The 20442-nt window shown below is 38.1% G+C and overlaps 1 protein-coding gene across 1 annotated transcript; it reads right to left on the reverse strand.

The window, feature by feature from the left end:
• Positions 1–14975: 14975 nt before the first annotated feature.
• LOC121449288 (amine sulfotransferase-like) lies at positions 14976–19830 on the reverse strand. The gene is made up of 5 exons (XM_041653594.1): positions 19689–19830; positions 17681–17889; positions 16260–16386; positions 15202–15296; positions 14976–15002 (listed from the first exon to the last, which is right to left on the reverse strand). Exons 1-5 carry the CDS (start codon positions 19828–19830, stop codon positions 14976–14978), a joined length of 600 nt encoding a protein of 199 aa, XP_041509528.1.
• Between the last annotated feature and the right edge of the window lie 612 nt (positions 19831–20442).

The following is a 20442-nucleotide window of genomic DNA, read 5'->3' on the forward strand; positions in this document are numbered from 1 at the left end:
TGGTGTCTTAAAGTTTCAGGGATTATTACATTATCATGATGATGGGGAGAGTGGCAAAGGAGGAGTATGGTGGAGTGCAGTCAAATGTGGTGCTGGAGAAGAAGCTGAGGGCAACTACACTTTGATTCAAAGGCAGTCGGAAGTGAACTGAGTTACTGGATATGGTGTAAGCATACAGGAGACCTCAGCACCCATACCTGCAGTGACACAGTTCCTCCAACAAGGTCATCCCTACTCCAACAAAGTCACATGTCCTAATAATGTCACTCTATGTTGCGGGAGGTCCTCCCACTCCTCCAGCCTATCACCGCTGAGATACCAGCCCATGGGGCGTGGTCTCTCTCCCTTTAAAAAAGCAGCCACTTCCCTCTCCTCTCTCTCTTCACTTCCTGCTCTGCTGGTGACTAGACTCCTTTCCTGGTTGCTTAGAGGGCTGTTGCCTGGGACAGTGATCTATAAGTTTTTTCCCCTTTAAATAAATACCACCCTAATAATCATAACCCCGAATTGGTGTGGCATTGTTTATGACTTACGCCTTCATTTTGGCACCCAACGTTTGGTTTGAGAACCTCTCCTTTCCCCACTCGCAGCCGCGAGTTCGGCTTGGCGGCCCCAAGTTCGGCTTGGCGGCTGCGGGCTTTGCGGGCGCAAGTTCAGCTTGGCGGCGCGGGCTTGGCGGGCTCTAGTTCGGCTTGGCGGGAGCCCTCCCTTCCTCATCCGCCAGCGGCCTTGGACTCCCCACGTGGATTTAAACTCCACAGGCCCGCTTAGTCTCTGGCCGCGTGGTTTGCTCTTTTCTGAGTCATTTTTAAATCTCCCTTGCAAGTACAGCTCTTAAGTGGCACGAACCAGGGCACGTGGTTGCTGAAAGCTGCAACCCCTCAGGGTGACTCTGTCACGTGGAGGCATAAGCGGCTTCCAGATTGCTCTTCTCTACCCCTGGATTCTGGGTTTCTGGTTCCGTCTCAGGAATTGATTTAATTACATTTACTTTGTTGAGAAACTTGTATTTTCCAGTTTTTAACATCTACTAAGGCACTGAAACAGGACCATGTTTTCACCGCGGCTCTGCAACAGCGCCACCTGCTGGATAATAGGTAATATTGCAGTTTTTGTTTCTAACGCAAATTTTACTGCTTTGTTTTCACTGATACAATGGATTAGTAAATTTATATTTACTAATACAATGAATTACATCATACAAGGTTTATATGATTATGGGGATACCTTAATTTGCTTGTTACTAGCCTTCAGTTTTCTTTTCCATATTCTATCATTAAGGAAGAATATGGCACTCCTAAGAACGATTGAATCTTTACGTACTAATAATGAACAGAAAAATATGGCACTCCTAAGAACGATTGAATCTTTACGTACTAATAATGAACAGAAGAATATGGCACTCCTAAAAACGATAGAAGCTTTACAAACTAATAATGAACAGAAGAATATGGCACTCCTAAGAATGATAGAATCTTTACAAACTAATAATGAACAACTAATTGACAGGATTAAAATTATTGAAAATCAGAGGTTATCTGAACAAGTGGATACTATGACAGACAAAATTGATTCCATATCCAAGGGTATTAGAAAGTTACCTGAAAGGGTTCAGGCTGTTGAATTTGACGTTCAGACTTTATCACAAAGTTTTGATAAGGTAACAGACAGAATGTACCTCCAAGATGGGAATCTACATGATATACAAGAAAAGTTTAAGGAGGACATGTTATCTTTGAAGGAAAAAATTAAAGCTTTGGAATCACAGGTGCAGAATGGGGACCAAAAAATTGATACCTCAGTGAAATCACTGGAAATATATACAGGTCAGGAGATTCAGGATTTAAGAGAGACAATGATAAAAAGATTTGAAAAGATTGGGGAAATTATTGCAGCTGGTGAACAGAGTAAGGAGGCACAAGGACAGGATACAATGCCTCCACCAGCTATTAGAACTGGTTTACCCAGGGTTCTAGCGACATACCCTATACTTAATTCTGAAAAAGCATCAACTTCTAAAGGCTCAAAGGGAGTCAGAGAAGCTAGATGGACGCCAATAGCAATGAATGATCTGAAAGAAATTAAGCAAGCTGTTGTTAATTTTGGCTTGCACAATGTATATGTAAAGGAAATGATAAGGACTTGGGCTTCCAATGCTAGAGCTACTCCCCATGATTTCCATCAGTTAGTGTCTGCAGTTTTAGATAATGGACCTTCCTTGATGTTTGGAATTTATTTCAGAGAAGAATCCAAACATATGGAACAGCAAGGAAGAGCAAAAGGTATTGAGGTTTCCCAAGATCAAATTCTTGGTGCAGGAGAATATGCTGATCCACAGGTCCAAGCTCTTTATGACGATGAAGTACTGTGTCTATGTCACCAAGCAGCTTTAAATGCTTGGAATAGGATACAAGATCCAGCAAAAAGGGTTGAATCATATACCAGAATTAGGCAGGGACAGAGAGAACCCTTTATTGACTTTTTGCAAAGATTAATTAAGGCTCTGGACATAGGGGTAACAGACCCAGAAGCTGGACGAATACTTCTTGAATCTCTAGCTTTTGAGAATGCAAACATAGAATGCAAAAAGATAATTGGGCCTTTAAAGTCTAGATCAGCACCTATGGATGAATGGATTCAGCATACGATGAATGTTGAGACGTTTAGCTATAATGATGAATCTTGGGTAGGAGAAGCGATTTCCAAAGCAATGAGGAGACATCAAACTGCCAGGTGTTTTAATTGTGGTAAATTAGGACATTTGCAAAGGGATTGCAGGCAAAGAATTTCTAGGAATAATATCTCTTCTGGGAATGACAAAAATAGGAGACCTCGGCCTTCAGGTATATGTAGGAGATGCGGTAAAGGCCGACATTGGTCCAATGAATGTAGGTCAACAACAGACAGACGGGGCAATCCGATATCATCGGGAAACTCCTTGGGGGGGCCTCTCGCAGGCCCCCAAGCCAACAGTGGCCCAGTCATTCCCAGTCACAGTGGAGAACGTGCCTCACCAAGAAAATTAAAAGCTCCAATTTCTGCTGTAAAAAGTAATACTGGTCTAAATGAAGAATTACGTGTGGAGGATGAGTCAAAAAACCCAATAGGACAGAGTAAACGTATATTTTGGCAGACTTCTATTAATGATCAAAGACCAAAGCTAAGAGTCTGTATAAATGGCACTTTTATTGAAGGCTTATTAGACACAGGTGCGGATGTAAGTATCATTACCCCAGAATCTTGGCATCCGAATTGGCCTCTTCAAGAGGTAGATGTTCAGTTCCTGGGAATTGGAACCCTATCTCGTGTAAAACAAAGCACAAGATGGGTTGAATGCATAGGGCCCGAAGGGCAAATAGGAAGACTAAGGCCATATATAGCCAATATTGACATAAATTTATGGGGCCGTGACCTGCTACAGCAATGGGATACCCAGATTAACATTCCTGTATTTGCAGGAACTCATAATTCTGGGAAGGATATGATGAGGTATTATGGAAAAAGGTCACCAGCCATTCAGGCTGTACAAGAACATACAGCAAATACCAAAACTTTAGAGGTACCAAGAGCCCTACCTTTAAAATGGCTAACTGAGAAGCCAATATGGACCAAACAATGGCCTCTAGCTGAAGATAAACTACAGGCAATGGAACAGCTGGTGCAAGAGCAACTAGATGCTCACCATATTGAAGAATCAACCAGCCCTTGGAATTCTCCTGTGTTTGTTGTAAAAAAGAAATCTGGTAAATGGAGAATGGTGACAGATCTAAGAGCTGTCAACAAAGTAATTCAACCTATGGGCCCACTACAATCTGGAATTCCTTTGCCTTCTCTGTCACCAAAAGGATGGCCTCTTATAGTTATTGATTTGAAAGATTGTTTTTTCACTATACCGTTACAAGAAAAGGATAGAGAAAAATTTGCCTTCACAGTGCCTACTTATAATAATTCTCAGCCTAATAGGAGATATCAATGGACTGTCCTCCCACAGGGTATGCTCAATAGTCCTACACTGTGCCAATATTTTGTAAGTAAGCCATTGGAAATAATTTGTAAACAATTCCCCAAGTCCATCATTTATCATTACATGGATGACATCTTGTTACCTGATTCAAATAAAGATACTTTAGAAAGGATGTTTGAAGAAGTAAAGAAAGTCTTGCCTAGGTGGGGATTACAAATTGCCCCTGAAAAGATTCAAAGAGGAAATTCTATTAATTACCTAGGTTACAGAATAGGGTTAGAGAAAATTAAAAGGCAAAAGGCACAAATTAGGAGAGACCGGTTAAAGACTGTTAATGACTTCCAAAGATTGTTAGGAGACATTTCCAGTCTACGACCAGCTGTTGGGATAACACCTGATCTGATAGTTCATTTAAACAAAACCTTAGATGGTGATAAAGATTTGAATAGTCCAAGAGAACTGACAGCTGAAGCAGAAAAGGAACTGACAATGATTGAGGAAAAATTACAGGAGGCACATGTGGATAGGGTGAACCCAAATCTTAGCAGCATCCTAGTCATATTGCCTTCCAGAATTTCTCCTACAGGGATTCTAAAGCAGAGGGAAGATATTATTTTAGAGTGGATATTTATACCTAATAAACCAAGTAAAAAATAAAATATTATGTGGAAAAAGTCTCTGAATTAATTATAAAAGGTAAGCTGAGACTTCGTCAACTAGCAGGTATAGACCCAGCAGAAATTATAGTGCCTTTTACTACTGAAGAAATAAAAAAGTTATGGGAAGACAATGAACCGTGGCAAAGAGCTTGTGCTAACTTTTTGGGAGAAATTAATAGCAACTATCCCAAAAGTGATAGACTTAATCTCATAAAAAGAACTTCTTGGATTCTTCCTAGAATTGTACGTGATGCTCCAATAACTGGAGCCCGTACGTTCTATACTGATGCAAATAAATCAGGGAAAGCAGGTTACAAGTCAGATGAATTGAGTAAGGTGGAACAAAGCCCTTATAATTCTGTCCAGAAGGCAGAATTATATGCCATTCTTATGGTGCTAAAGGGTTTTAAAGAACCTCTTAATATAGTTACAGATTCACAATATGCAGAAAGAGTTATCTTGCATATTGAAACCGCTGAATTTATACCAGATGACACAGAGTTGACTTCATTGTTTATCCAGGTACAAGACATAATCAGGAACAGGCTTTGTCCGATGTACATAACACACATCCGGTCCCATACAGGTCTGCCTGGTCCTCTAGCCCAAGGCAACGCTGAGATTGATCAGTTATTGATTGGAAGTGTGTTGCAGGCCTCAGAATTTCATAAGAAGCATCATGTCAATAGTAAAGGCCTAAAGAAAGAATTTTCCATTACTTGGCAACAAGCTAAGGACATTATAAAGAGATGTCCTACTTGTTCTTTCTATAATCAAACACCGTTGCCTGCAGGGAGTAACCCAAAGGGTACTAAGAGAAATGAAATCTGGCAGATGGATATGTTCCACTTTATGGAATTTGGTAAATTAAAATATGTACACCACACCATAGACACGTATTCAGGTTTTCAATGGGCTACTGCCCTGAGCTCAGAAAAGGCTGATTCAGTAATCACACATTTATTGGAAGTTATGGCCATCATGGGTATACCTGCACAAATAAAGACAGATAATGGTCCAGCATATGTATCTAAGAAAATGAAACGCTTTTTTGATTATTATAATATAAAACACATTACAGGTATACCAAATAATCCTACAGGTCAGGCAGTTATAGAAAGATCAAATCATACTATAAAGGATATGCTGAACAAACAGAAAGGGACCGAAAATACCCCCAGAAATAGATTACATAATGCTTTATTAACCTTGAATATTCTTAACGCTAATGAGAAAGGAACGACAGCAGCAGAAAGACATTGGATAATGGAAAAGTCTGCTGAACTAAATCAACCGATTTATTTCAAAGATGTGCTGACCTCTCAGTGGAAGCCAGGAGATGTGCTACGTTGGGGAAGGGGTTTAGCTCTTGTTTCCACAGGAGAAGAAAAAATGTGGATACCATCAAAATTAATAAAGTTTCGATTTGAAGAAGAGAAACCTCTTGGAAAGGAGAAATGACAACTCATCCACAACGATGATATTCATACAGGTGGTAAGAAAAACATATAGAATGGGGGCAGGGTTCTGTTCTTATCTCCACAGGAAAACACTCATCTTTGAGAAATTCAAGGGACCCTGGATGTTTGGATACTGACAGATGGAAAAATACCTGCCCAATAGGAAATATCAAGACAACTGAATGGGTTGTGTAAGTAATATTAAACCATATTTCTAAATTTATAAAGCTGGTTTTGAAGTTGGACTCTGGCTCAGTCCCTCTCCAATTCCAAGCCTGTTAGTAAGAGAAAAACCCAGAGTTTCTGGAGTTTCTGTCTCATGTCAAGAGCCATGATATGGGACAGAAAGAAATATGAGTTTAGAAAACATCTTTGCTTTTCTTCATATCTATCATACTTTTCATTGAATATATCTATCATGTCTTTCATTGAATATATATATATATATGTCTATATGATTAATGTTTAAGTTTTTCATAATGAACAATGAGTTTTTCCTGAAGTGACATTTGAAGTTTCCAGGAAGAAGATGGGGCCCCATAACAACAACTCCACCTGGTTGATATGACGTCATGATACTGATAGCGCTACTACAAGACCTGCTTTTGGTACCAGCTGCACAAGACAGTTCCAACTTGGTTAGCTGAAATGGTGCACATCTTGTACAACATTCTGGCCAGACCTGCACAAAATACTCAGAGACTATTGGCAATTTTAAAAGACATTGATCTTGAAATTTAACCATCATTTTACTTTCACAGCATCCACCAGAAAGAACGTCGCCCCCATGACAGCTGGAAGTAATTCTAGAGGACGACGTCCCCTCTCCCAGTAAAGTTTGCCCTTGGGTTTAGGGACATCATTTAGGGGTTGATTATAATTAGTATACGATTGAGGGTTGGGGGAGGAATTTTATAAGCTCAGGGATCATTTAAAAAAAAAAGAGGGATGATGGGATAATAGATTTGTAATTGTGAGTTACTGTTTTTAGACAAATACATTGGTATAGATTCTTGTATATTGATACAAAGTTAAATTATATTGACTATTGTACGCATGCATGTTTCTACCTCTGTTTAAAACATATTTTATGTATTGACATATATTGTATTGATATATATATATATATTGTATATATTTACCATATTGCAGTGTACATTTCTACCTCTGATTAAGATACTTATATAATATTTGTGTATTGATATATATTTACCTACTGCAATGTATATTTGTACATTGTTTATATTTGGAGGTCATTGTCCTCATTTGTTTCACAGTCGTTTTTTTGTCTTAGTCTTTAAGTTAGATAGATATTGAGAATTATATAGACTAATAGTCATCTAAGTTTGTCATTTATAATAGACTAATCAGGTTATTTAGATATATAGAGATTATACTCAGTATAGATAGATAATCTTCAACTTCTTCAAAGAGCTGTAGAAAATGGCCTTTAATCTAACTCAGAGTTTTGTGGTAGTGAGACACAATTGCTCCTGGCAACACCACTCTATTCCCGAGAGAATGTTGAGCACCAAAGACACTCCACCTGGAGCCTTCTTTTTGGCAGAACTGGCCTTGGGGCAAAGAAATGCCCATACCTGAACAACTGACAAAGATACAGAGCGTGCATCAATGGATAAAACAGGGCTGTCATATCCTGCCAAGACAGGGTAAGATAGTTTTGAAAAGTTGCTTGCCTTTGAAAATGGTATGTCAGTTATGTTAGGCCTTAGCCAAAGTTGGTTGCTTCAACGCTGCTAACGTGATTTTGGGTGATTGCCCAGGTAGGCAGTTGTCTCTGTGATTTGTTGCATGTTTTGGAAGTTGTTTTACTGAACTTCCTAATTACCCAGGTAACATTATTTGCCTTCTCAGATCTTTGATGGGGTTGAAGACTATATAAATGTAGTTACTTTCTCTCATGACTTGGCCAAGTTATTTATTATACAAGACCTAAGCTAGTTAGAATAGGATATTTGTACTTATTGTATATATTTTCATAGTAGGTTTAGAACTCTCTTATTTAAACAAAAGGGGGAGGTGTTGCGGGAGGTCCTCTCACTCCTCCAGCCTATCACCGCTGAGATACCAGCCCATGGGGCGTGGTCTCTCTCCCTTTAAAAAAGCGGCCACTTCCCTCTCCTCTCTCTCTTCACTTCCTGCTCCGCTGGTGACTAGACTCCTTTCCTGGTTGCGTAGATGGCTGTTGCCTGGGACAGTGATCTGTAAGTTTTTTTCCCTTTAAATAAATACCACCCTAATAATAATAACCCCGAATTGGTGTGGCATTGTTTGTGACTTACGCCTTCAACTCTACATGTGTTTATGGGACCAAATTACCTTCAAACAATCACACTCTTCCTTGGGGGATTCTTTCTGAGCTCTTGCCTTTAACTAGGTACCTAAACTCTGCGGATATGTAGACCATAGCACACATCCCAAAGACTTAAAAGATAACATCTACATAGAAGAGAAAACATGCATTATCTGTCTTTTTGTGTCTGCCTTACCTCAATCAGAATAATTTTTTCTAGCTCCACTTACCTGAGAATTTAATAATTGTGTGGTATTTTGCTATCATTTGAACTATATTCCCAAGTGTAAATATACCACATTTTCACTAAGCATCACTGAGTACAGCAAACATATTCTTTCAGAGCCTTTGATTCATCTTTTGACTGAGGGCAATTCACAAACAAACACACAATAACTCTTCACTGAAGCTGATAAGTATATACTTGGATGATTGGAATCTAATGGTATGCTCTCTGAAGCTGGATTAAAGTTCTACATTCATCTGAAGGGTACCTCCTGACGTGGAACTTTTTGGTCCTCTTTCACAGTTGGTGTTATTCCTATTCTCTTGGGTCTGGATCTGCTTTAACTTCTCTTTATTCCTTCCTGGATAGTTAAGGCCCTCATTCTGTTGGCTGGAAAAACTGGGTTGTCTTCCTTTGATATCTCTCTATTGGTGCTATTGGATCCTCATTTTCCCATGGGAACATCATTGCAACCATAAACCCTTTATCATTGGCATCACCAACCCTTTCTTTCTTGTTTTGTAAAACTTTTCTGGTAACTTTAAGGACTTAAGAAGCCTAAAGACTGTGGCTGAAGAGATGGCTCAGCTGTTAAGAGCACTGGCTGCTCTTCCGGATGTCCCGAGTTCAACTCTCAACAACCACATGGAGGCTCACAACCATCTATAGCAAGATCTGATGTCCTCTTCTGTGCATGCAGATAGATAACAAATGATAAATCTTTTACAGAAATAAAAAAAAAAGTAAAAAAGAAACCTAAAATCTGAAGGCTAGTAGTACATATGCCTCTAATCCCTGAATTTAGAAAGTGAAGGCATGTGTATCTCTGTGAGACTGGGGCTAGCCTATTATACAGAACATGTTCCAAAACAGCTAGGGTTATACCAAGGAATCCTGTTTTGTGGATCAAAAAGGAACCTACCCCTGGACCCAGCAATACCACTCTTGGGAATATACCCAAGAGATGCCCTATCATATGACAAAAGCATTTGTTCAACCATGTTCATAGCAGTATTATTTGTAATAGCCAGAACCTGGAAACAACCTAGATGCCCTTCAATGGAAGAATGGATGAAGAAAGTTTGGAATATCTACACATTAGAGTACTACGCTGCGGTAAAAAACAATGACTTCTCGAATTTTGCATGCAAATGGATGGAAATAGAAAACACTGTCCTGAGTGAGGTATCCCAGACCCAAAAAGATGAACATGGGATGTACTCACTCATAATTGGTTTCTAGCCATAAATAAGGGTCACGGAGTCTACAATAGGTGAATCTAAAGAAGCTAAGTAAGAAGGGGAACCCAAGGAAAAACGTATAGTTATCCTCTTGGCTAAGGGAAGTAGACAAAATTGCCAGGGAGAAAATTGGGATCTTGGGGGTGGGGTGGGATGGGGGTAAGGGGAGATGGGGAGAGAAAAGTTAGAAGGGAAGGAGGTCGGGCCTTGGGAAAACAGGAGGATTGGGATAAAGGAAGGTTGGACAGGGGAGCACGGAACCACAATTCTTAGTTAAGGGAGCCACTTTAGGGTTGGCAAGAGACCTGACCCTAGAGGGGCTCCCAGGTGCCCAAGCTGAGGTCCCCAGTTAGTTCCTTGGGCAGTTGAGGATAGGGAACCTGAAATGACCCTATCCTAGAGCAATACTGACGAATACCTTGCATATCATCATAGAACCTTCATCTGGTGATGGATGGAGATAGAGACAGAGACCCACACAGGAGCACTGGATTGAGCTCCCAAGGTCCCAATGAGGAGCAGAAGGAGGGAGAACATGAGCAAAGAAGTCGGGACCACGAGGGATGCACCCACCCACTGAGACAGTGGAGCTGATCTATTGAGAGCTCACCAAGACCAGCTGGACTGTGACTGAAAAAGCATGGAATAAAACTGGACTCTCTGAACATGGCGAGCAATGAGGACTGATGAGACGCAAAGGACACTGGCACGGGGGTTTGATCCTATGTAATGTGATGGCTTTGTGGGAGCCTAGCCAGTTTGGATGTTCACCTTCCTAGATATGGACGGAGGTGGGAGGTCCTAGGTCTTACCACAGGGCAGAAAACCCTGACTGCTCTTTGGACTGGAGAGGGAGGGGGAAAGGAGTGGGGGGGAGGGGGAGAAGGGTGGGAGGAGGGGGCGTAGGGTGAGAGGAGGGGGAGGGAAATGGGAGGCTGGGAGGAGGTGGAAACTTGTTTTTTTTCTCCTTTTCTCAATAAAAAAGGAAAAAATAAAAAAATAAAAAAAAATAAAAAAAAAGGAACCTAAAATCTCAATCTGTTGGCTCTTCTAACATACTTCTGTAATTTCCACTGCTACTATTTTGGCCTGTAATTTGTGGTCTTTTCGGCTACAGAGACTCTTTTTTTTCTTTCTTTGTTTCTTTCATTTTTGTATCTATCTATCTATCTATCTCTATCTCTCTTTTTCTTGATATTGAGTCAAAGAACTCCCCTTCTCAGTGACACTTCTCTTTTGTCTTTAACTACAATGTATGCCCATTCAAGCGTCTGCCATATCCATCTCTGACTACTCTTCCCCAGATTTATCCAGGACCTCATTCCCTGGATTTCAGGCTCCCTACACTCCACCACAGATGTGCATGAGGCAGGTGTCTCTATAGACTGAAGCTGAAGTATACTACCTGGAATAAAGAATAGCTATTTTGGACTTGGGAGCTCAGTCCAGTGCTTTAATGTTGGTCTCTGTCTCTATCTCCATCCATCGCCAGATGAAGGTTCTATGGTGATATGCAAGATATTCATCAGTGTGGCTATAGAATAGGGCCCTCTCCTCAGCTGTTCAAGGAACGAGCTGGGGACATCTCCTTGGACACCTGGGAACCTCTTTAGAGTCCAGTCTCTTGCCAACCCTAAAATGGCTCCCTTAATTAAGATATACAATTTCCTGCTCCCATATCCACTCTTCCTCCACCTCAACTGTCCCATTCCCACAAGCTCTCCCCATTCTCCCCTTCTCACTTCTCTCTCGCCATCTCCTCTTACTCCCATCCCACCCCCACCCCCAAGCTCTCAATTTTTGCCTGGAAATCTTGTCTACTTCCAATATCCAGAAGGATAACTACGTGTTTTTCTTTGAGTTCACCTTCCTATTTACAAATACCACACTGTGCAATGCCACTGCGGGTTTCCCCCACCAAACACTGACATGTTAAATGGTACAGTACAGTATGCTGACGTGGCAGTGCAGATTGATTGTGACCCCTGATGTCCAATGCCAACTAAGACATGCCTAGCCTTATAATTTATATAAAAGGGGACTTGTAGGGCCCATGGGTGTACCCCTGCTCTTGGGGCTCATCTTGAGGACAGTTTCTGGCCAGACATTTTGTTGCATTTTCTGGTTTTCCTGAGCTTCCTCTGCCCTCCCTGGTGATTAGCTATAAAGCATTGTTTACTCCACCTTGGCCATGATAACTTCCCACCTACCTGGGAAAGAATTCCATTGTAGAGTAGCTAGGTATATAAGGTTTTTCATAAGCTTAAATAAACAACATTTGGATGATCTCTTTCCAAAAGACCCAGGTGTCTTGTGTGTTCTTTCAAGCTGCAGGCCCTTGTCAAACTCACAAATGGTACAGTGGTATATGAACTGTACCGAGAGTAATGCAGAGGTTACACTCACACAACAGGAAGACTTGATCATCCTAACCCAGAAAAAAAACAGAAGAAAATGATGTGAAACATAACTTTATAAAGATGATGGAGACCTTTAAAAATGAAATGAAAAATTCCCTTAAAGAAATGGAGGAAAAGACAAACAAAAAATGGAAGAATGTAATAAATCCCTCAAAGAAATACAAGAAAATCAAGAAAAAAACAATCAAACAGGTGAAGCAAAGAGTTCAATATTTGATGACTGAAATAGAGGTAATAAAGAAAACAGAAACTGAGAGAACTCTGGATATGGAAAACAAACAGGAACTGTTAAAGGCAAGTATAAAAAAAAGAATACAAGGAATAGAAGAATCTCAGGGGTTGAAGATACTAAAGAGGAAATAGATTCATTGGTCAAAGAAAACATTAAGTCTAACCAATTCTCAACATAAAACATCCAGGAAATCTGGAACACCATGAAAAGACCAAGCCTAAGGATAATAGGGATAGAAGAAGGAGAATTCCAGCTCAAAGGCACAGAAAATATATTCAACAAAATCATAAAATAAAATGTTCCCAACCTGAAGAAGGATAATCCTGTGAATGGACAAGAAGCTTACAGAACCCCAAATAGACTGGATCAAAAAGGCATAGCCTTGCCATATAATAATCAAAATGCAAAACATACAAAATAAAGAAAGAATATTAAGAGCTATAAAGGAAAAGTCAAGTAACATATAAAGGTAAACCTATATGAATTAAACCAGACTTCTCAATGGAAACCATGAATACCAAAAGGTCTTGGGCAGATGTGCTGAAGACATTAAAGACCATAAAGGTAAGCCCAGACTACTATACCCAGCAAAGCTTTCAACCATTATCAATGGAGAAAACAAGATATTCCATGACAAAAAAATACATTTAAACAATATATATTCAAAATTCCAGCACTACAGAAAGTACTTAAAGAAAACCCCAAAGCAAGGAAGGTAACTGTACCCACAAACACAAAGGCAGCAGATAACCTCCCACCAGTATAACCCAAAGAAGGGAAACACACAAACACTACTACCAAAAAAATAACAGAAATTAACAAGCACTGGTCACTAATATCTCTTAATATCAATGGACTCAGTTAACCTATAAAAAAAACAGGCTAAGAGAATGGATACAAAAACAGGATCCAGTCTTCTGTTGTATACAAGAAATACACCTCAACCTCAAAGACAGACATTACCTCAGAGTAAAGGGTTGAGAAAAGGTTTTCCAATAATATGGACCTAAGAAACAAGTGAGTGTAACTATCCTAATATCTACCATGTGGGTCTGGTTTTAGTTACCAGCATATAAACAAACCAGCAACCAAAATAAGATACTCAAAACAATGTGTGCCAGATTAGATAGAAAGTGCATAAAGTGCATTCAGTATGGAAAAATGGATCTGGCATAATAAAAAATAGGCCCATCATATAATTTAGTGACCCCATTCCTAGTTATATTTCTAATGAAAATAAAGTCAGAATTACAAATCCTACAGGCAACCACAGTTCTTGAATTCTTCTCCCGAGTCAAGGCATTGAATGGGCCTAGATACCCATATATATATAGTATCCTCCCTGACCTCTCTAAAGAATCTTCTTATTGGTCTAAAAAGGGGGGAGCTTAATGGCAAAAGAATAGCCAAAAAGATAGGTTAGACTTTTGGAGAGACTGGGAAACTCAGGGAAAGCATCAAATAGGTAGAGATTCACCAGCAAGACTGAGTAACATATATATATATATATATATATATATATATATATATATATATATATGAATAAAACTGAATCTCATGTAAACAAAAAATATTATTTAGACACTAATAAGAATAAAAATGGTTTGCTGGAAATAGATGCACCTTAAAATATCAGATTAAGTGAAATCTGCCAATACAAAGAAAAAAGATATTGCTGGAGGATATTTTATCACACTCTGAGAAGATGTGTAGCTCTACTTCCTTGTCTGCTTGAGGCACCTTCTAATTAGTTTAATAAATCATTGAATGTGCATATGCACTGATCCCTCTACATGGATGAGTTCTTAGCCTGGATGATACATGATAAATCTTGTTGGCTGCAGAAACCTCACAACAGCTTAGTTATGTAGACTATATGTGGAAAGATGTGTCTTTATCCTCCCTGACCTCTCTAAGGAATCTTCTTATTGGTCTAAAAAAAAGGGGGGGGGGGCTTAATGGCCAAAGAATAGACAGTAGAGGATAGGTTAGACTTTTGGAGAGACTGAGGAACTCAGGGGAAGCATCAAATAGGTAGAGATTCACCAGCAAAACTGAGTAAGTTTGGCCTACAATAGGGAGACGAGGTAATGAGCCACATGGAAGAATGCAGACTAATATGAACAGGTTAATTTAAGTTATAAGAATTATTTGAGAACAAACCAAAACTCATGCCAAGCTTTCAAAATAAGAAATCTACATATCATTATTTGGGAGCTGGTGGCTCAAAAAAGACCAACCACACTGTATCACATCTCTCCCCCAATAGAAAAACAAAACAAAAGACATCCGCCATTCTGGAAGTTGAACTACAGAATTGGGAATAGTCTTGAGCAAAGAAAGGGGGAGTGTAAGAGAGTAAGAGCTAAGACCAATGCATACCATGTTGAGAGATGTCAATACCACACTGAAACTACTAATACAAATAATTAATTAAAAAGCCAAATCTACTGTGTGCATTAGGTGGTCTGTATTGACACAGGTGGCTATAGAAGAAGGAATAACAAGAGAGGATGACAGGAAAAAGTGAGTCCTAAGGCAGACTAGTCAGTAAAGGACAGGGAGGAAGTGAGGAACCTCCATCAGCACAAAACCCAAAAAAGGGTGTAGTGTGAAAACAGCTGAGAGTCTGAGGTTTAAACTCAGAAATAATAAATAATTTTCAAAACAACTACCTCATCTTACCTTCTTCATATTTTCATAGCTCAGGAACATTATACTGAAATCATGTCTGTGTTCATACCAGCCTCTAATGTCATCAAACCAACTGCTTCCTACCACTGAAGGGAAAATAACTGAGCAATAAAGGCAAGGCACAGTACTTACTAAACAACAAACTACATTTGAGTTTAACACAAACTTCATAGCTACCTAACTGTTTAGGGACACAACAAAACAAACATTAAGAATTTTGAGGGCCAGAGATTGGATACACTCTTGGCTAGTGGTCAAAGCACTGGCTGCTCTTGTTGAGGAGCTGAGTGTGGTTCTCTGTACATACAGGGTGGATCACAACACATGTTTAACTTCAGTTCCAGATAATCTGATGCCCTCTACTGACTTCTGATATCACTGGATACATAGATTAAGCACATACACACATGCAGGCAAAACAATCATAAAACAAAATGAATCAATATGAAGTCTTTTGATAAAGAAGTTTAAGTGTCTGAATTTAAAGTTATCTTTAAGGGAAGTCCCCATTTCTCCTCTACCAGAAGGTATATGTCTCCATTTCACCCCTCCTATCAGATCTCTGGGATAGCAGTGTTTCCTTATTCCAGTGAAACAGAACCTGAATACAACCTGAGAAATGCATGAGATCCCGTTTCCACACCTCACAGCCTCTTGCATCATTTCTCCACAGTGCTGGAATGAAGGATCCCATTATTTCCCTACAAGTATATGCCATGCAGAGCACACATTCGCCCTCAATTTTAGCTATATGATTCTTCCTATGACATTGACTAGAAAGAATGGATAAAATATTTGTAAATCTTTTATTGTCTGGCCAAAGTACTTCCACAATAGTATAGCATTGCTAGTTGAAAATCCTCAAATGTTTCTGAAAATGACAAATGACAGAATAACCACTGTGTATTAAGTTAACTTGGCTGAGATTATTATTGCTCTTTATACTTGTCCTACCGCCATTCATCTCTTGGATATATGTTCCTCACTTTGAGACAAATTAAATATCACCTGTACTTTATAAACAAGTGAGAGGGAATAAATGTAATTACCTTTTCCTTCTAGAAATTTTTCCAGACAATGTTCCAAAGTATCTGTACCTTCAAAGACAACCAACCAATTAAAAAAATAAAAATATGAGACCAGAATGTCCTTGGGATTTCTGTAAATATAAAAAATCTGCAGAAACAAAAAGCAAGATTGCTTTAGAAATCCTTGCTTATTCTGATAAGATCTGAATAATTATATGATAGTTCATTATCCACATGAAGCTTTATTCTTATCCATGTTATAGCTATAGAAGTGTAGTTGTTTATTAACATCTTGTTCCATGATATTTGAGTGAAAATTTTTACTTACTTCATATTGCACACATGCACAAGAACACAGATCAACTTTCTAGAAATTACATTTTTTGTAAAGTTGATGAATAGAGTAAACAAACTTTCCCTGCTACTGCAAATTATATTGATAGATATTTTTTGAGATAATTCATATATAGACAAGGCAGCAATGAAATATGTAGTACATAAAAGATTGAAGCCTTTGTTGGTCCAAGTGTCAACAGTATCCACATGGAATTTAAAGAAAATTCTCTCATACTATTATGAATAATAACTAACTAGTGTTTTGAGAATATTAGGCCAAAGTAAATGCATTGTTAGTCTTGAAGACAGGGAATATATCATAAATAAGATTTTGTTGTTGTGATATGTTACTGTTTGACCTTAAAAAGAACATAAATTTGAGTGAGTAGGTATTGGGAGAGGATCTGAAAAGACTTGGGGTGAAAAATATATTTAAAATAAAAAAATTTGAAGCAATAAATATAATTAAAATAATTTATATAATTTAAATTTTAAAAAATCAGTATATTTGATAATACTAAAATTAAGAATGTGAGTAATAAAAGTAAACTACAACATTATATGAAGTTCTAAAAGAAGAGAAATATCATAAGGATAAATACACTAGTATCCAGAACTGACAGAAATCAAATCAATAGAAAAGTTATACTCAAATTAAAATGTTATGAAGCTCAACTGATGGTAGAGCCCTTTCACAGAATCAAAATTGATTATGTCAATAAACATCAAACATATTTAATATCGATATTGGGCAGACATATGAAAATTAAGACCAGTATGTGCCACCATTCAATAACTGGCACAATGGCAAACATTTAAGTCTGATGTGTCAAATTACTAGAGGAAAAACAAGAATAGGTTTCAGCAATAACTGATTATCCACTTTCTTCAGAAATAATCCACCTCCTCTGTAAGCTGACTACCTCGGTCACTGTGGCTCTGCAGTTCTATTCACAGATGAGGGTTCTAGGAAAGTTTGTCGAAGCGTACCCAGAAGACATACTCGAGAATAATAAGGTAGATGTACATCATAACACAAATACTAAAATACTTTTATTATTTAAGTATTTTATCTGTATAGAACATGACTAAGCCCTGTGAGATACTTTAGCCTTTTTCTTCCTGAGATATTGTGGTACTAAGTAATATGGAAGATGGGACGTGAAGATGCAAGGTGATGGCATTTTAATGATGTCTAAATGATAAAACATGTACTCAAAGAACGGTGTTTTGATGATAGTTTTGATGTCTCCAGTCCTGTTCCAGTGGCCCTCATAGCAAATCAACCTAAGTATCTGATACAGCCAAACGGTACCTGTAAAAAATGAATAACATTCTTTTTTTCAATCCTGAGGTAAGTTTAAGTAATAAATATCTACTCTAATACCATCCATCTTCATGCCATTGGTGCTTTTAAATAATATTCCATGTATGGTAATGAACCAGTATATGTTTTGTTTGATTTTTACTTAGCAATAAAATTAGAAAACATAAAATCAGTTTTATTGATTTTTACTGAGTCCCTTTTCAGTTGGATAATTATTTTGTTTAGATTTTTTAATAATGATAGATGAGGGGGCTGGAGAGATGGCTCAGAGGTTAAGAGCATTGCCTGCTCTTCCAAAGGTCCTGAGTTCAATTCCCAGCAACCACATGGTGGCTCAAAACCATCTGTAACGGGGTCTGGTGCCCTCTTCTTCATACACACAGACAGAATATTGTATACATAATAAATAAATAAATATAAAAAAAAATAATGATAGATGAAATTATTCCAAGTCTCTGTATTCTATAGTCTATGGGAAATGTTTCCTGATGTATTTTTAACTTTTCCTTGACAGATATTATTTTTAGATATTAAAGGGTACACTATATTATACAACACATGTACACAATACACTAAACTCATATTACAATCACTAGCATTTACCTGATACTAACCTTTTTTGCCTCTTTGTAGCCTTATGGATCATTTCCTTTTGATATGGTGTACATGAATGTGTGTGGCATGCATGTGTATATGTCTGGTGTGCACATTTGTGTGCTATGCATGTGTATGTACTATGCATGTGTGTGTGCTGTACATGTATGTATGAGTGAGAGATTTGTACATGTACATGCTTATATGTTAGTGCAGTCCAGTGTATGTGTAGTTGTCAGACTACAATTGCCTTGAATCCTGGTTGAGATACATTTATTCTCTATGAGGTACAGCTGAGTCATGAGCATCTGCAGATGCTCCTGTCTCTGACTACACCTCACCACAGGGAAATCAAGATTACAGACACCCATTACTACATCCAGCATACAAGTGTTTAAGTGATCTCACCTCAGGTCTTCATGCTTGCAAGGCCAAAACATGCACTTTGTACACTGAGGTATCTCCTCAGTTTGAAATGGTTTTTCTGGTCAAACCATGTACAATCCCATTATCTGTGGTGTTTGGCAATAGCCAAACATGAACTCATTTTTAAAAGGACATGTGAAATTTTAAGGGGTACAGATTTATCTCTCAAATTGTGCCAACTATAGTAACAGCACCTCCAAATATTGCCCCTGGTGATTCAGATGCCACGATTATAACAGGATTTTTCTGTTCCCAGAAGGACATCGCTGCTGCAGCACTGCTCAGTACTGATGGACTTCATACCTCAAGAAAATTTGTGTGTGTGTGTGAATGCACACACATGTGTGTGCATGCTTCTTAAACTGTATTAAGTAAACTTCAATTTCCATTAAATATTTTAAAGTAAATGGTATGTATTAGAAAATCTATTGGAAATTATGAAGTATTTGTATTAGGAAAATGATATTTGAGACTGTGTCATCTTTGTTCAACAGACCAAGCAATTCAGCACTGACAGAGTGTCCTCTGATAGCAATATGTTACACATTTTATCATAACATTTGTACTTGACAATAGAGTGTCCAGTATATGCACTGGAGGTTTTCTTCTGTTCTACAGATTGGAGATTTATGTAGAATTATATGATCATAAATTGTTACATTAATATATGCTTGCTGCTTGTGGTGTGTTGATGGGAGTTATATGTGCACACATAATATTAAATCAAAGAAAACATTAATGATACATGTCCCACTTCTTACACTCACCAGATTTTGGATATGTGACTATGAAAACATCATCATCTCTAATTTCAAAATCTTCCAGCTTTTCTAACTGCTCAATGTTCACTAATTTTTTCAAAAAATTATATCCTTTATAGCTAAGCAAATATTCATTTGTATTGTCCATAATTATTCACCTACATGTAAAAGCATAGAATTCGTTTTGTGTGTTAAGCATTATACAATGCTGAATAACAATCATGGAGAGATTAATACATGCCAACCACCATTTATGTATCCTATGTGTATAAATATGTACTCTGAAAAACAAGCTATATGGATTATGCTGTATAAATTTCATGAAATTTTAATGATGCTTTATTTTTTAAACCATCTTATTTAATGTGTGGAAATGAGTAAGAAAGTTAAGCACATTATTCTGAAATTTCATGCAGATTATCACAATGCTAGATATACAGATGAGAAAATGGGGTTAAAGAAATGTCAACAAAATTGGCAAAGTTTGCCAAGCTGGTCACCCTCAAAGGATTTCATAACAATAATATGGACACAGAACCCATGCATATAATCTAGATTATTTCATATTTTTATTACTTGCATGTTTCCTTTTATAAGAATAAAATAAATAACTCTACGGAGTGTGCCTTCATTATTTCAAGTACAGTTTGGATCACCAGGGCTAGATCTACTCAGTGCCTACAAGAAATTAGCAACTCCAGAGCTTGTATGTCTGAAAGGCTACTCCCTTATAGCTGCAAGATTACCTATGAAACTCTTT

The sequence above is a fragment of the Microtus oregoni genome, unplaced genomic scaffold (genome assembly GCF_018167655.1).
Source record: "Microtus oregoni isolate MIOR12 unplaced genomic scaffold, Mior012 000006F_ref0000085, whole genome shotgun sequence".
Lineage (NCBI taxonomy): Eukaryota > Metazoa > Chordata > Mammalia > Rodentia > Cricetidae > Microtus > Microtus oregoni.

Coding starts and splice junctions, on each gene's coding strand:
- LOC121449288 (XM_041653594.1), bottom strand. CDS start 19,830: ATGGACAATACAAATGAATATTTGCTTAGCTATAAAGGATATAATTTT. Junction 17,890..19,688: donor AGTCACATATCCAAAATCTG/GTGAGTGTAAGA, acceptor CATTTTTTACAG/GTACCGTTTGGCTGTATCAG. Junction 15,297..16,259: donor AAAATTTCTAGAAGGAAAAG/GTAATTACATTT, acceptor TTTTCCCTTCAG/TGGTAGGAAGCAGTTGGTTT.